Genomic DNA, 18,296 nt, shown 5'->3' with positions numbered 1-18,296 from the left:
CAATTATACCTTTTCCCATCTTTTGCCTGTTTGTATTGGATTATAAAGTAAACAACCCAATATTTATATAAAATACTGAAAATGGAAGAATTTTGTTAGTATTGTTCTTTATACAACAGAAACATTGATTTACTACATTAAATTTTATAGTAAAAGATATACTTGTTCTTAGTGTTAATTTAACAATTTTGTCATAATTCCTAAATCACAAAGCTGCTTTTTAAAGATTTTAAAATTTAACAATCAACTATTTATATGGAAAAGAAACATAAACATACAGAAATATAAAAAGTGTGTGAAATATTTTGGCGTGAAAGCTCAGATTTTGAGATTGTTGTGTAGGCATGGGCCTCTGGTCAGTAACAAGGAACATAATGTAGGTCAGGGAGCGAGTAACACGTTCAGGTGACCAACCTGACCAAAGGGCCTTATAGCTAACGCTGCTTATGTCAGAAACAATGCTATTTATTTCTGATAATGCTTAACAATTAATGGCTTGATTGATTAAAATATTCATTAATTTGTGTACATGTATAATGGCAATTGTACACGAAAAGCCATATCCCCACAAAACTAAACAAAAATGGAAATTTTATTCAAATACGCAGCAAAATTTAGTGACAATGAAAATCTAACAAATCCTATTATATTCGCTACCAAAATGGCTTTCTTTTAAATATATAGAAGAAATAATATACAGAGCACTGAAGTGGAAAACGGAAAATGCCTTCGTATATTCATGGTGATAATGGCAAATTCTCGTGGATATAAAATCTTTACGTTACATACATATACACAAGATTCAAAGATAAAAAAAAGTACAATGTAAATATTAAAATCTTTTGTTTGATTAACTAAGTTAGTTAAGCTAGTGAACTAAGGATGGGGTGAGGATTAACACCTATCAAGGAGCTCATTAACAACAGAACATTTACGTTATGTATTGACGTTACTTATACGAGTATATAGTTCATTAAAATTACACAACACGTTAATAACAAGGAGATTCTAAGAGAAAGAGAGATCTCAATGAATATTTAGATTTTTTTCGACAGAGAAGAATGATTCTTCTCTGTAAAAAAAACAATCTAAATAATCATATCTCTCTCTCTCTCTCTCTCTCTCTCTCTCTCTCTCTCTCTCTCTCTCTCTCAGTCTACAAAGTCAACAGACAAACACCTAGTTTTATTGAAATCATAGATGCGTCGAGAATCAGTTCAGCATACACGCTGTCTTTACTTTCTGTTTTATTTCAAAGAATTTACAGGCGTATCGATTACTATTATGTCACTTGGAAAATAATAACTTCTGCTTCGGGTTTTCTTCTTTTTTTTAATTTTATCTATACATGTATATCTAACTTCCCATTCCGCTAGTATCTTATCAACGAAGTACACTGTATATTGTATTCAGCAGAATATTACATGTAGATATAATATTTGAGGTTTTGCATTGATTGATTGCATGTTGCCAGTGGTAACTGGACAAGTTTAAAAGACCGGCACCTGCGCACTGTTCCCCAGTCTGAGGACAGACAGACGGTCAGAGTGGACCCTCAAAATGTGGGTAGGTAATTTTGCGTTTTAATTCTGCAATGTTCTCCAGAATTATTCACACAACCAAAAAAAAAATAGAAGGAAAATAGGTAGGAAAAATCATGATCAGATGTTTGTATAATGTATAATTCAAGAATTACGAAAGTTTCAAGAAGGGGGGGGGGGGGGGGGTAAACTCTTGTGCACAGCTTCAAGGTTCCACGTATTAATTTTCTGTTGTAAAACCAGAAATCTTTTTAAGATTTTTCTAGATATGATACGCTGTCACAAATATTAGCGCTTGTTCACCAAAAATATATCAATTTTAACCAAGAATAGATATTATATAATTTTGACCAAACTCTGACCATCTGCAGAGCATTTCCACTACACCAATTTTAATCAAATTAATTTATAAAACTGAAGGAAAAAACAGTAAGTTGTATTATAAATTAATAAGCTTTTGAAACAATTAGCCTAGGTTGTATTATCTGATTTAAAAAATGCGCTATCTTTTATTAAGATAAGATAATGCTGAATTGGATAATCGTATTCAATATTTACACTAAGTTGACTAGACAAATTATAACATTGTCCTATGACCAGTTTAAATGTATTATCTGATAAATATTTTGTAGTTTCGTTTTGCATTTCCTCTAACTGCCACGCATTATGTGCTTTTTCTGAAAATGTGCATAATGGGTTGCATTTGTATATCATGTTTGCTCTTGGTGTACAAAAGAATTGAAATTCCTCAACCTTGACGCTTTATAGATACACCCAGTCGGTAAATGTCGGTAGAGAAATCGATGACTGAGTTTCCACAGAGCTGAGCAGTCTCTTAGCTATGGCCTCTATTGACGAGGGCGAGGATCAAACTTCAGACTTCAACGACGATAATCAGGGTAAGACAAATCCATACCTATGCCAAGCATGGATCTAGAAAATTTTCCCGGCTGGGGGGGGGGGGGGGGGGGGGGGTAGTAATAGGCGCGGATTAAGATATTTTTTTCCGGTGGGAGGACATTTTTCTTTGCTAGGGGAGGGAAGTTTTAAAGCCTAATTTCAGTATTTTTACGACCATTTCATGAAAACACTATTTCTGAATTGTTGTGAATCTAGTTACAACATCCCCCATTGTTTTATTTAACTCTCTGTTTACTGACTTGCTCTGCTAGAGGATAACGACCAGGAAGAATACGTAAGCTGGCCATTTTGTTTATATATGTATAATTTATACAAAAGTATAATGATTGATTCAACTATAATTTTCTATTTTCGGGTTAGTTCCTTTAGTGGATAGCGACTACGAGGGGATATGTAAACCGCCCATTTGGTTTATTTATAAATATAGTATAATGTTTGATTTAATTATTATTTTTTGTTTGCCGATTTGTTCCTCTAGTAGATAGCGACTACGAGGGGATATGTAAGCCGCCCATTTTACGGCAGCTCAAGAACATTTTGGATCAATACCCCGACGGATCGCAGATCATCCGGGTAAGTTGACAAGGGTTGGGGGGGGGGGGGGTAATGGAATGGGTATAGTTACATGTATGTACATGTATTTGTTATAGACTGGTTTATGATAAATTCTGATGCATGCACTTATCTCTTTGATTCTCACCTTTTCTTTCTTTCTTTTTTTTTTTTTTGAAAAAAAAAGTGTTTGGATTAAATAATGAAAGCTATATGAAATCCGTCTTCAACTCTTTCTATCTGAAATTGCAAACAATCTACGTCAGACAATTAGTGTTGGGTGTGTGTAAATAAACGACCAAGTCTAAAACGCTACGGTTAAAAATATAACAGAAATACTTCCTCATACTTAAATATCTGTTTTTATGCGAAAGAAAACATATTAATGCAAAGTTTGTCTCGATAAATCTGATATGCATGTGAATGGAAGACACAACAAAAATGTCTTGTATTTTTTATGTTATTTATAGTTAATACCCTTGCTTGAAATTTAAATCTATTAAATAGTATTTATTGATTTACATTGATACTTTAAGAGCTTTATTTATTAATAGGGGTGACTTAAAAAAAAATCTTAGTGTTGCTTCCCTTGGTTTACAGGAATTGGTGCAGAATGCCGAGGACGCCGGCGCCAGAAGTTTTAAGATTTTCTACAAGGAAGGGGACGATGTACCAGCATCACAGACGTCTAAGTTGAGCTATAGAAGCTATTTCAGGGTACTCAAACAATCTGATTGAATTCTTATGTATAGATCTATAAATGTTTTCCAAATACACCCACTCTGAACCATGCAACTGTTTTAATTTTAACTTGGTTTGTCTGTTCTTTTTATGACATTTAAATCTTAAATTACTCACTTGTTGGTTTTTTTTTTTTATTAATTCTAATAGTCTGATTGAAGTTTATTGAGTCTTATCGCGTTTAGTTTTAAATCAACCTTGAGAGTATTGCATTTGTTTTAGTAATCTTTTATTTACCGTATAAACAACTAAATACGTTATTTAATGTGTTTATCATGTTTACTCCTTACCATTTTTTCATCACTTGACATTTATTAGTTCATTGTTCATCACAAAAGAGTCCAAAATAATAAAGTTTAGCAGTTCCTTTCCTTTTAATCCACTTTGTCTGAATAGACACCTGCTCTTTGCGTGCACAATGATGGCGTCTTCACTGCAGAAGACTGGAAGGGAATCAAAAGTATCTACACCAGTGTCAAGGAGAAAGATGCGCTTAAAGTTGGCAGGTTCGGACTTGGCTTCAAGTCCATTTTTCACATTACGGGTAAGTTCACATGCACAGAGAAGATGCAAGGAAACAGATATCCAGTGTGTTGAAAAGCATCCTCTCCGAAACCGCCTATGTCTACGTTTCTTATTACAATAAGCTTTATATTTCTAAGGTTCATGTCGTTTTCATTTTAGTGCATTTTGTTGGACCAAAAAAGCAAATAAGATAATGTCATTTTTACACCAGCCTTCATTGTAATGACCAATATAAAGAAATATTAAGTTTTTGCTTTGGTAGATTCTCCAGTAATTATCAGCGGAGAACAACTGTTGATCATAAATCCCCTTGAACTACCCCACCGTGTGTGCCACAAGATTCCGTTCCGAAAGTTGAAGACACCGAAGTACAAAGAGGCGTGGTCATTGATGAGAAGTACCCTTGGGTTGGAGGGAGAAGGACTGTTTGGGTTGAACGAAGCAGCTATTGACAACCAACATTATCCAAGTACTAATTCTAAATGATGATTCAAATAAAAGAATCATATTATTGAGGTCAAAATTTTATGATACATTATTTTCATGGTTTTTTTTTTCAGAAACTTTATTTTGGTTTCCACTGCGTCAAAAAGAGTCTGATCTTTCAAATAAAATCTATACATCGGACAAAATGACAGAATTGTTTGAATCATTTGAAGAAGAAGCTGAGACAATTCTCTTATTTCTGAAATCTGTCAATTTAGTCTCTATTTTTGACACACAGTTTCAAAAGAAGTTTGAAGTTAACTTGAAAGGTATACGAGATGAGGACATAACAGAAAAAAGGGAATATATAAAGAATCAGGTGAAGGGAAACGAGATTCCTGAACAATCGTTATGGAGTGAATATAAAGCGGTTCTAACAACATGGAAACCGACATCAAAACAAGAAAGAGGAGTACAGGAATCATGGCTCGTTGTAAATCATTTCAGAGGAAAAAATGATATGGTAAACTCGTCGATGTTGGAACTGGCACAAGATGAACAACTTGGTTATGCTCCGTATGTTGGAGTTGCATTTCCATTAACACGCAAAATAGATGGTCATGTCTTTTGTTTTTTGCCTCTTCCTTTTGAACCAGATGGTAAAAGTCTGACAAATTTGCCCGTCCATGTTAATGGTTTCTTTGCTCTGACGTCCAACAGACGACACATGTTATGGGCTTCCCACGACCAGCATGAATCAGATGACAACCGGCTGAAGTGGAATCATCTGCTTATTTCTGAAGTACTCTCAGCAGCTTACATTAGATTAGTTAGGTTGCTTCTTGAGGATTCCAGCATATCACCGAATATTATTTACTCAAGCCTACCAAACGCAGAAACTATTGACCCAAAATGGTCGATTTTATTGCATCCATTCTACACAGAAGTGTTACATATGGAAATATTTCATACAGAAAATGGGGATAATCAAAATGGACGAATGCTTTCTTTTGAAGATTCATTGTTTTTCTGTTTTGATCGTGAAAGAGAGAAAGTGTCAAAAAAAGTAGAAGAGACCCTTTGGAAGGTACTATCGGTGTATACAGATGATTTAGTTTGCCTTCCATCCCATTTGCAGTTTATAGTCAATAGCGAAGACTTCCGACATACAAAACCACGTACAGTCAATGCAGAATTAATGTGTTCTTTTCTCAGAAAGGATCCGAGGTACAAATCATTTCAAAAATTCCAAAAACTCCATATTCTACAATATTTTTTAGACAATACAAGTGAAGACCAATTTGAAAATATTCAGCTGTTACCGACCAACGACTCGATGACATGCGTTTCAATTAGAAATGATATGGAAACAGTGTACATCTGCTTGAATGGCGAAGAAAAGATGTTTCCTCTTTTGGATAGACAACTCATCTCCTCGGTACCAGAGAACGAAATCGTTATCGATCAATTAAAGAAAACAGTACTGAGTTGTGAAACAACAGGTTAGATGTTTACTTATTTACTAGATTTAACAATAACAATTAAAAAAAAATAGCAATAGTCGAGGACCTATTTCGGTTATTAATTTTATATTATTTGTATTTCTAGGTAGATATGGCATAAAAGAATTTGCTTCACCAGATTTTGTGCCTCTTCTTGAAAGCTCAATAGAGAAACAAAAAATAAGCGATGGCATCCCGCTATCGAAACAACATGAAATCTCAAAATGGATTTCCGAAATTTGGCATTATCTTTCTAAGAATGAAGAACTGATAGAAAAGGTTCAACACCTCCACATTTTAGCAGAAACCGAAGGAGAGAAGAATGTCAGTGTTGTTCAACTTCATGTATTAGATGGGTTATATGTCCTAAAGAGACAAGGTTCTAGTTCCATATCCGGTGCAGTATGCGAAGGTCTGCAGTCATTTGGCGTTACATTACTGAATGCACTCCCAGGTTTTATGCCTAATGCTTCTGTAGAAAGATACGTGTGCTCTCCAACAACCAGTGGTGTTTGTGACGTAATGGTTAAACTTCTACGCAAAACTACCAATGAACGTTATTTAATCCAAAAGTTCGAGGAGCTGTCGGCAAGTAAACGAAAAAAGCTTGCTGTTTTTATGAGTCAAGCAAATGACATGGATGACACTGTAAAAAACTTTCTGAAGGAACTCAAGATATTTCCAATACAAAACCACAATACTTTATGCTCGGTTTCTGAGGTTGATAAAATAACGCCCCTAAAGTATGCAGAATACCCAATTTCTCACCCGGATACAATGATTGATGGAAACTTTAAGGGAATCCAACTTGCAATTATGCTGGGATGCAGTCGTTGGACCGACGAAGAACTTACATTAGATATTCTTACAAGAACAAAAGATAACGAGATCTGTGAAAAAGATAAAATTGATGCATTCATGGATTTTTTTCTTAGTAGAATACAGTTTGCTACCCCTAAACAAATTGAAGTGTCCACTTTGATTCCATTTATTGAATCTGAGGACGGAAAACGAAGAACACCACAAGAATTGTTTGAGATTACGGAAAATCTAGAAAACCTGTTTTACGAAGAAAAAGACAGGCTTCCACGAAATCGTCCATTTGTAAATAAACATATCAATGGATTGAAAAAGTTGGGTTTAAAATCGTCAGTAGATATTTCAATCAACGATTTGATAAAAACTTTGAATTTTATAATTGGAAATGACAGCAGGCTTTCAAACGAAATAAAACTTAAGATTAAAACTTTTGAAAACTTGGCAAATCGGCTAGTTAACCCATCTGATTCGGCTTTACAAAATGAGAATTATATATTGGAAAAAATGAGAAGTTCTTCGTGGATGCCACCAAAGACCAAGAAACCTAAACACTATCCACAGAAGATGCTATGGCTTTGTCGCGAGGACAAACTCCAAAGTCCAGACAAAATGTATCATTCTGAGTATGAAATGTTGGTCGGCTCTGTAGCCTTGGTTGCTAAAAGCAGTTTGAATAGCGAGCTTCTAGATTACTTACTACACCAAAAACCCAGCTCAGATTTAGTACTTAAACAAATGCTTTTCCTTTCTGAAAACTACAATGACTGCACCAATCGATCGGAGTTCTTGCCAATGTTGACAGCGATATACAATTACCTTGCAAATGAGAGGCTTCAGCAAAGCACCGTCGATGTTTATAGGGAGAAGAATATTGTATGGACCGGAAATGTTTTCGCAAAACCAAAGGATGTCTTCATTGACTTTATTAATAATTCAACGGAAAAGGTGACACTTGAACCTTACATGTATCAGATACAGCCAGAAAATGAAAAGCAAAAAAATCTTTTTTTACAATTAGGCTGTTTAGACGAAATTGAAATTGAAAACATTCTGAATATTTTGTGTGACATCAAAGAATGTCAAAAGAGTTTGAGCTTGGAGAAATCAAAACACAATTTACTTGTTGTAGAAGGAATTCTAAACGTCCTTGAGGAACAAAATGACAAAAATCTTTTGTCTGGTGTTGAAATTGATCGTATTCTTTTTCCTGTAAAAACCAGAGATAACTTGTTTGAGCTGTTGCCAGCAAAAGAATGTACTTACGTTGATTACAAGAGGGAGAATGACGAAGTAGAAGATGACGAAGAAGACTTAAAATTTGTCCACACTAAGATTCGAAGTAGCTTGGCTGAAAACCTTGGGGTTCCTTCTCTGACCAGGCGTATTGTAGAGATTAAAGGAGTAGAAGACATTCCTTGGGGTCAAAAGGAAGAGCTAACAGACAGGCTAAAAAATTTGATAGAAGAATATGCCGATGGGATAAGTGTGCTGAAAGAAATGCTTCAGAATGCAGACGATGCCGGTGCAACATGCTTACATATTCTATACGATGAACGAACAAATGAAAATGCAAAGACAGGATTAATTGACAAAGGAATGGCCGAATGCCAAGGACCTGCGATATGGGTTTACAATGATGCAAAATTCGAAGAAAAAGACTTTCAAAATATCATTAAACTTGGAGCTGGAACCAAAATGGCAGACTTAACAAAAATTGGAAAATTTGGATTGGGATTCTGTTCAGTTTATAACATCACCGACGTACCAAGTATTCTAAGTGGAGATTCGTTGGTAATTTTAGATCCAAGAATGATTCATCTCGGAAAAGCTCTAAAAGACGACAACCCTGGTCTGCGGTTTAGGATATCTGATTCAAAGACCCGCCGTCGTCTTAGACACCAGTTAAGACCATATAATGGAATATTTGATTGTGATTTTCAAAGTGAAAGACCAGTTATGTCATATGAAGGAACATTATTCAGGTTTCCATTACGGACAGCGAAACAAGCCGATGAAACAAAAAGACAAATTTCCCCAAAACAATACACGAAGGACGATGTTGCCAAGCTTATATACAAATTTATTGAAGATGCAGGAAATCTTATGCTATTTATTCAAAATGTGAAAAAAATTGAATTTTTTCATTTGCATCCGCAAGCCTTAGAGCCACACCCGGTTTACAGTATTACGCGTTGCTCCCAAAATGGCAAATCAAATATTTTGGTTCAAGCAAATCCAAACTTAGACATTGAAAGAAAACAACCAATACAGACGGTGGAGAATATTTGTATTTCAATAAAAGTACAAGAAGAAGTCGAACAGCTTCATCACCTGTTTAAACAGGAGAAAATCACGGAAAATGCGTCAGATACAAAATGGGTCATAGTCTGGCAAATTGGTACCAATGCGCAAACCTTACCATACACGCACACGAAAAATAATGTTATTGTTGGAGGAATAGCAATTCCTGTCATGCATTCGTTACTGCAATACACAGAAGTAGAGCAGTCCGCAATGCCTTTTGGATATTACCCACATGGTCACGTCTTTTGTTTCTTGCCATTGCCTCAAGAGTCCTATATTCCAGTTCATGTAAATGGTTACTTTGCTGTAGAGTCAAGTCGGCGACGGTTAGTCTCAAAATCTTCCGACAATTTGATTTCAGAAGGAGCTGACTGGAATATATTTTTATTAAGAAATGTGATATGTGATTCATATCTTTGTCTGCTTGAGAAGCTGGCAGACCTTTTTTATAAAGGAAACTGTTATGAAAATTGGCCACACCAAGGAAAAGACAACATGATAAATGAATTAGTAATTTCATTTTACGAAAAGCTAGTTACATCAAAACGCAAACTGATTTTCAGGTACCAGGACTCAAGCAACATTAGGAGATATTCTTTTAAAGAATGTGTCTTCCTAAACCCTGTCTTGAGATACGAGTCTGAGGACAAAATATGTGAAAAAGCTTTAGAATGTTTCTTAAGATTTAATTCATATGAACCAGAGAAACATGCAATGGATCTACCCAAAGGTACGTACGAACAGCTCAAGATGATACCAACTTGTGATTCCCTATTAAAGGAAAACATTTGTGACCTTAAGACCTTTTACTTGGATTCGTTTTTCCCGAGTCTCTCAACAGAATTTTGGAACCAGTCAACTGAAGAGAGAAATAAGCTGATTTTACTTGCCTTCGAATTGGAAAATGAAGAAGTGAAACACGTGATTAAGAAAACGCAGTGCATACCAACTCTACCATACGGAAAATTACGAAAACCATCAGAACTCATTTATCCTGATCTATACAGCAATAGCTTTTGTATTTCAAGACTTTTCTATGAAAATGATGAACGATTTCCATCTGAGGAATTCAGTAAATCAAGCATTGTTAAGGAACTGAAAACTATGGGCATGATGACCGACACACTTACAAATGAACTTGTTATCGATAGAGTCAAATCGGTAAAACGACTTGCCCAACAAGCTGAAAAAATGTCAGAAAGATGTAATTATATGCTTCAGTACCTAGAATTAAAAATGGAAACCCACAAACAAGTTCAACCAGCATTACAAAATATAAAGTTCTTGCCAGTTTTACAGAAACCTTCAAATTGGCCCTTTAAGTGGTATGCTATTGAGTCGAAGAAGTTTGAGTCAGGGAAGAAACTGTGTCTTAAAAACTGTAAGAACGTAGCAGGATGTGTCTCTTCCATCGTTAATTTAGATGGTCGATATGAACGAGTGCTTAAATATTTAGGAGTACAGGGCACCGAAGATATTTACGAGACCGTTCTGCGTAACCAATTTGAAGAAATCACACGTATCACCCCAAGTGAAAAATTTAATGAAATATGGGAGATATACAGGGATGTTTACGCGTATTTCAATGATATCGATTGCTCTTTTCTGTCCACCTTTGAAGACCAATGTTGCCTTTTAACAAAGTCGGGATTAGTCAAACCAAACGCTAGTGCTCTGGAACTACGCTGTGATTTGGAACCTTTTTTGTTTAAAGTAGATGATCGGTGGAAAAAATACGAAAATTTCTTAAGGTGCATTGGAGTAAAAAAGACTTTCTCAGTCCATTGTCTATTTGAGACTCTTAAAACAATTGATCTAAAAGAGGGAGAAACATCAGAACATGTTTCCAAAATCATTGATATTTTAAACATGCTGTCGGACACTAAAAGAAGAGGGGGTTTTCAATCTATCTGTGACCGCGAAACAGTATTACTACCAGACACAAATAAAATAATGAGAAAGCCAAGTGATCTTTGTATTGATGATGATAGAGATATAGACACAAAAGATAACTCTTTTCTATTTGTTCACGGAGAATTAAACGCAAATACAACATCACTCTTCGGGATCAAATCAAAGTGTGCTCAGTTTATCAAGCGTTCTGCTGTAGCAGTTTCTTTTGGTCAATCAGAAGCATTAGTAACACGGTTAAAGGGAATTTTAGAGGATTATCCTTGCAATGTATCAATTCTGAATGAATTAATTCAAAACGCCGATGACGCTGGAGCAACAGAAATTCACTTTGTACATGACCAACGATCTCATCCAACTGATTTGATTTTTGACAAAACACTTGCGGATACACAAGGACCTAGTTTAGTGGTGTATAACAACTCTTGCTTCTCGAAGAGTGATATTGAAGGAATATCAAAGCTTGGTGAAGGCAGTAAACGCTTAGACCCAATGACAACTGGACAGTTTGGAATTGGATTCAACGCCGTGTATCACATCACGGACGTTCCGTCGTTTTTAACCATTGGTGAAACAGTCCCAAACGGTGGTGCCTTAGTCATGTTTGATCCTCATTGTGATTATGTTCCATTGGCGACCCCACAAAATCCTGGCATGATGATCGAAGACATACAATGCATTCAAAAGAATTTTCCAGATATGTATCAAGCTTATCTCACTGAAGAAATTTCTAGATCAACAGGTACTTGGTTTCGATTTCCACTAAGAACAACAGCTATGGCAAAGAAATCAAAAATCAAGTCAAAATTCAATTTGACTAATCAAACACTTCAACTCTGGTTTTCTTCCTTGGAAGCCGATATACCCAAGTCGTTACTGTTTTTGTCCAACATTGTGAATATATCGCTTTCGGTAATATCAAGCGATGGTCAGATTCAACAAATAGCATCTGTGTCGGCTAAGCGGGCTCCTACAGTAAAAGAAAAACTCCAAAAATTTAACAGCGATGCCAAACGATATGTAGACTCTTTACGATCAGGGGAAATTTCACTTACAGAGAAAGGAGTATCTGCGCAATACGAACAAGAATTGAACATTTCAATCAAAGATAAAACATGCAAAGAAACGTGGTGTGTTTCACAGGTATGTGGTGTCTATGCCGATGGAACTGTTGACAAGACGTTGCTCGAAAGTTTTAAAAGTAAAGAAATAGCGTTGTCCCCAAGAGGAGGGGTAGCTTTTGAAATTACATTACAATCTGACTACAGATCTTCTACAGCATTCAATTTTTTGCCATTAGATATTAAAACTAATCTGGCAGTGCATGTTAATGGTCATTTTGCAGTCAATTCTGCACGGACGAGTATCTGGGAAAATAATAAGCCACAGGGACATCTTAAAGGAATTTGGAACAGTTTTCTTCTTGAACATGTTATTCCTTTTGCATACATAGAACTTGTTTGTTTCCTTCGCGAAAATTTGTTTCAGAATTCTGAGATGAATATCGAGCACACAATATGTGTTTACAATAATTCGTTTCCAATTTTGAAAACTGTTGAAAATACCCGTTGGAAAATATTAATTGAAAGGTTTTATCAACTAGCTCTTGATCAAAAAGTCGAAATTTTCCCCATTTTCCTTCCCTCGGATGTATGTGGCAGTGTATGCGAATCAAACCATTTCCTTATCAAAAAGATGTACAAAGTACCTTCCGGTGCATGCGTCTCATTTTTGTCCCTGAAGATTGAAAATCATCAGTTTCCATCGTATTTTTGTCCTCCAGACTCCAAATGCGTTTTAATTTCTAGTGAAAACGCACTTTGGTTTGACTCTGATTTGGCAACACTTTTAAAACTATTGGGTTTAAAACTATTAGATTGTTCAAGGGACATTGCTGAAAGTGTGCAAAGCACTTTACAAATGCCAGAAAGTGTCCTTCCTTGTCTTTGTATCACAGACATCATGGAGTTCCTGAGATCATGGAAATCAAATGCTGTAGACAAGTGCCGTATTTCGAAGGTTGGAGTACCGATAACAGAGACATTGTTTAAAGATATTAAAACTTTAGGGAAAATCGTGAAAGTTTGTTTCGGATTGAAAACATATGAACACCCTGAAGATCTAGAAGGTATTCCTTTATGTATTCAAAATGACAATGTACTCCAAGTGTTTTCAAAGATAAACAAGAAATTTGTGTCTGAATTTTGTGATTTATTTCCAAACTCATCACAACAATTTTTGCACGTTGAATTTGTAAGTATGTTTCATAACAAACTTCAAAAAACCCTAGATTTTCTAATGCCGTTAAACATTGAACACTTTTCAAAATTGCTGTCAGATGATTTCGGAAATCTGCATTCAAATAAACCCATTCCATTGATTGAGAATGCACAGAATGAGAAATGGTTTTCAAGATGTTGGGAATTCTTGTCAGTGTCCAACCAAATGAGTAATATTAAAACATATGATGACTTTTTAAGTTCATGGTGCTTGATACCTGTAGAAACAAGATCAAAAAGGGAATTGTATCCTTTTAAAATGCGATTTGCTATTTTGGATGCAAGGTCCTTTTTTGAAGCGACGGGGGATGTTAGCAATGAAGATCAAACAATAGGAAAATTTTTGTCTAATCTTGATATCCCTTCACCTTTCTTGAAATATATCGGCAAATCTTTCAAAAAAAGACAAACTGTGAGATCTTTATGTGCCTCAAAAAATTCACCAGAAATCATTCTTGATTGTATGATATATCACAAGAACTGCTGCTTAGAATTAAAAAATGCTAAAGATCTTTTAGTTTTTCTGTACAATAAGTTACGAAATGACTTCAGCAAACTCAAAAGCAAATTTAGAGAGGTAAATTTATACAAATCATTCGACGGAACTTTAACAAATCTCGATACAACAGGTGACATTATCATCCTTGACGCTGGATGCGTTCCAACAAGTGGACTGGGGTTGTTTTGCCAAGATAGAAACCTGAAAATTCTCGAAAATAATGTTTACCTTTACGAACTCTACGAAAAGCTCTCATTGGAGAGAATTGCCAGTATTTCGTTTTATGAGAGGTATTTGCTTCGATATCCGGAAAATCTTGATCATGAAACTCGAATGAGGCACATTCTTCACATCAATGAAAATTGTCTTTTTAAGAAAGGAAGTGATTTAATGAAAAGACTTATTAAAGATTTCCCATTTGTTAAGAATGCTAAAACCAAACGACTGCAAAGAGTTTGCGATTTCTTTACTCCGTACCCTCGAATATGTCGCAGAATGTTCACGGATGAAGAATTACTTCCTTTAGACCCATTCAAGGATGAGGAGTGGAAAGATTTGTTGTATTTTGCGGGTTTAAAAACCAATATTCCTGTAGAAATGTATCTTAGATTTGCCAGGAACATTGAAAGACGACAGGAGAAAGAAAAAGACCAGAATTTGTATTCAGACTCAAAACTACTTTTGAATGAAATTCTTAAAATTCCAAACATACATAAAGAAGAGCAGTTCCTTCGACAACTAAGGGAGGTCAAATTTATCATCCCTTATAAGGTTAAAAGAGGGTACTTGGAAATTTTATGTGCTTTTAACACTGCTTCCCTGATTTCTTTCGAAAATGCTGTTTATCCTGAGAGTGAGCTACTGACATGGTCAATGTGCAAAATTTTACCAGATTTGAAGTGGCAAGACAAAGAACATTCTTTGAAAGTGGAGGAGAAGTTACTCATTAAAAGAATACCCGACTTGAGAGATGTTATCTCGCATGTTCACAAACTGTGCGATAACATATATTTAGCCGTTAAAATTGAGCAAACTAACATAAAGTTGGTGGAAAATGTCGGTGAATTGCATGAATTTATGGAATTGATTTACACAAAACTAAAGAATATGGCTGTATCTGCTAGAGCAGTGAAAGAAATGGAGATTGGGTTTAGTGAAACTCCATTATTCTACAACGACAAGAAAAATTGTTTTCTTAGATGGGACCAAATGGTTTTGGAACTTAGAAGAGAAGACGAAATTTCAACCCACCTATGCAGAGGGAGTGAAATATATGGGGCGCACTTTGATTTCTTCAGAAAACTTGGTGTTACCAACGAAGCTACCTATTTTCATTATGTACGAGTGTTTCATGTGCTCAAATCACTGATCGGAGACAGGCCACTTATGGGCGAAGAATTATCTTTGTGTCAGAAAGCTATGAATGGATTGTTGGAATCAGTCAAAAAATTGTCCAATCTCTCAATAACTGGAGAAGAAAATTTTGATAAATTGAATGAGTTCCCTTGTGTTTACATACCAACAGACGCAAATAGATTGGAAAAATCGTTCGATCTGACAATATGCGATATACCAGATTTTGAAGAGCGGTTAGAAGGCGTTAACGATATTAAATTCGTTAAAAGAGCTCATTCCAGTTACTCTCGAAATAAGTTGCTTTTATTATTGCCCTCAAATTTTAGACCTAAATGTATTTCACAAGAGGTAAAAGAAGTTGTGTGCAAAAAAGACGGATGTCAATCATCTGAAGAAATTAGAAATCTTAACAAAAGAGTTCACAAAAAAGAATTTATGGATGCTTTATTTGCCATTTTATCACTGTCAAAAATAAGCGGTATCGAAAAGGAAAATTATAGAGCGAAATTGGAGAGATTGCATTTTGAACAGGTGTCTAATTTGGAAACAATTCTTGTTTTTAAATCTAATGGTGTTGAAATTCAAGGCTCAAAAAAACCTAAGGAGATATTCTATGATCCGGATGATTCAATAGTGTTTATCAAAATAAAGCAGGGTACTCGTTCATTATTTCGATATGTTCGGGATCTAGCATTTGATGTCATTGTTAAATGCACCAGTGATGTTGCTAACCGGTACAAAACAGAAATTATAAGATTGCTAGAATCTGAGACAGTCGATGAAATAAATGAGGTATTATCCAGTTTAAAAGTAAGTGTTGAACCCAAATGGGAACCAGAGTTGGGGTCATATGTACCGGAGGATCTTCATGAATATTTAGAGAATTCTATTCAAGATTTGCGGCCTAGTGAGATCGTAGCCTTAGAGATCTTAAATCCAGCGTTTGATGCAGTGGAAGATTATGTTTACATTTATGTCAAGGTTATAAAGAAAACCGACACTAACATGTTTCCCATGTATGAAATTTATGATGGTTTACAAATTCGTCCTGAAATTGCATTTAAACTATATCGGTTCGTTCCAGCAGAGAATGGTACTTCCAGCCAAGAGCTAGAAAGGTATACTGACCTTGGAGGAGAGGTATATCAAACTCGAAAAGGGGTGATCTTCAACGAAATTAAACGCACACTTATTGAAGCATGGAAATATGATGAACGAGATTTCAGACGAGTTAAGAATAGATTATTGCTGAATTGGCATCCAGACAGACATCCAAATAACCCTCTTGCGACTGAGATAACCCAGTATATTCTCGAGATTTGGCGTCGGTTGAAGAATGGTGAATTCAAAGAACAAGTTCAAAATTGTTCTGAAAGTTTCACAAGGCAGCGAAACTTTTACTATAGACACAGACAAAAATGGAAAGGTGATGTTTTCTATGGTGAACGTAACCCTACACATGCGCAGCCTAGGAGGGAGGACGACGACGACTGGCTTGACGGTTATGCAAACCGACGTCGACATCGAAGACGAAGACATTATTCGGGATGGGCATCCTATGGAGGGGGGAGAAGAACGAGTTCAGCAGAATACCAGCCAAATCCTCAACCTCAAGTTGGGAAGCTGTGGTTAAAACAAGCCAAATACAACATGAGGGCCGCACGCATGGAGATGGATCAATCTGTTTCATCCGACTGGGACAATGGAAGGAATTGGATATGTTACAAATGTCATTTGGTAGGCTTTTAATTCGTCTTATTTATGTATTTTGTAATGTTAATGGGGTTGTTGGGGTTTTTACTTCATACAAATAAACAACAATATGAATATAAATATAAGAATTCAATTCTTATGTTTAGACGTCGTCAGTCCCAATGCACGATATTCAATTTGTCTGCACAGTCTTGGTGCGTTTATGGAGCGTCGACATCCAAAAATAAGCATTCAATGCTAAATATGTTCATTATTTGACATAAATGTATTTTATTTTAGACCATAGAGACCAGCCTGAAGAGTTTACTATATCGTCAGGATGCCCAAAAGGCCTATGATAACCGGAACAATCACGATCTGGTTTCACTTTCACATTGCCTGTCCATTCAAGAGATGACGGAGGCTTGTCGAAGGTTCATATCCGAGGTTTGTGACAACCGGGACTTGATGACCTATCCGTCTGTAGGCCACGTCCCCGGTGAGGCGTTTACCGCTGAACAAGCGGAAGGGGCGTGTTGTATCGCCACGGAAATCATTGACCTCTGTGATGAACAGTGGGGTTCGTAAAAGCAGATGCATGAAGTAAATCAAGCAATCGTATTCACAAAACAGTTAAGTCGTGGTACGTATTGTTTAGGTTGAAAATGAAATTTAGTGTGTTTGGAAAATACATTTATTTATCATATCTGTATAATTATGTAAAGTAACTTTAACCTAACTTTGTGAATATTTGATATCTTTTTAACTGTTCGAATTATTTAAAACGTGGATTTTCTGTAACAGTTACTTGGATCAGCATTGTCTAATAGTTTGTTATTTAGAAGCACAATTTGTCTTTATTCACTTTCTTAAGTTACTGAATTAAGATGAATTATAAAGGATAAATTCGATAATTCTAAATTTATACGAATATAAACTAGGTTGGAACAGTTTATGTTTTTTAAAATTAGATAGCTATACTGAATACATTCTTTACAGTGCTAAAGAGTGTGTGACACTGTTCTGATAGATAGGGTTCATGAGATAGGTAAAGTTAGCTACTAGTAACTGGCTACTAGTAACTGGCTACGAGAAGTAAGAAAACCTAGCTACTAGTAATTGGCTACGAGATAAAATCAAAGTTGGCTACTCGTAACTGGCTACTAGTAACTGGTTTCGAGAAGTAAGAAAAGCTAGCTACTAGTAACTGGCTACGAGATGAAATAAA

General features: G+C 35.6%; 1 protein-coding gene across 3 annotated transcripts; it reads left to right on the top strand.

Moving 5' to 3' along the window:
• Nucleotides 1–1,390: 1,390 nt before the first annotated feature.
• Nucleotides 1,391–18,104, top strand: LOC105326666 (sacsin). 3 transcript variants are annotated; one of them, XM_066086951.1, is made up of 9 exons: nucleotides 1,391–1,566; nucleotides 2,310–2,440; nucleotides 2,941–3,035; nucleotides 3,615–3,731; nucleotides 4,152–4,299; nucleotides 4,543–4,749; nucleotides 4,841–6,208; nucleotides 6,315–17,113; nucleotides 17,369–18,104. In XM_066086951.1, exons 2-9 carry the CDS (start codon nucleotides 2,383–2,385, stop codon nucleotides 17,654–17,656), a joined length of 13,080 nt encoding a protein of 4,359 aa, XP_065943023.1. In that variant the 5' UTR covers nucleotides 1,391–1,566; nucleotides 2,310–2,382; the 3' UTR covers nucleotides 17,657–18,104. The 3 variants fall into 3 exon arrangements, with proteins under 3 accessions (XP_065943023.1, XP_065943024.1, XP_065943022.1); XM_066086952.1 differs by lacking the exon at nucleotides 1,391–1,566 and having other exon boundaries at nucleotides 2,176–2,440; nucleotides 2,944–3,035; XM_066086950.1 differs by lacking the exon at nucleotides 1,391–1,566 and having other exon boundaries at nucleotides 2,176–2,440.
• Nucleotides 18,105–18,296: the final 192 nt, after the last annotated feature.

Source organism: Magallana gigas, chromosome 6 (genome assembly GCF_963853765.1).
Source record: "Magallana gigas chromosome 6, xbMagGiga1.1, whole genome shotgun sequence".
NCBI classification, from domain to species: domain Eukaryota; kingdom Metazoa; phylum Mollusca; class Bivalvia; order Ostreida; family Ostreidae; genus Magallana; species Magallana gigas.
This window is presented reverse-complemented; position numbering and strand designations above follow the sequence as displayed.

Coding starts and splice junctions, on each gene's coding strand:
- LOC105326666 (XM_066086951.1), top strand. CDS start 2,383: ATGGCCTCTATTGACGAGGGCGAGGATCAAACTTCAGACTTCAACGAC. Junction 3,036..3,614: donor ACGGATCGCAGATCATCCGG/GTAAGTTGACAA, acceptor CTTGGTTTACAG/GAATTGGTGCAGAATGCCGA. Junction 4,750..4,840: donor TGACAACCAACATTATCCAA/GTACTAATTCTA, acceptor TTTTTTTTTCAG/AAACTTTATTTTGGTTTCCA.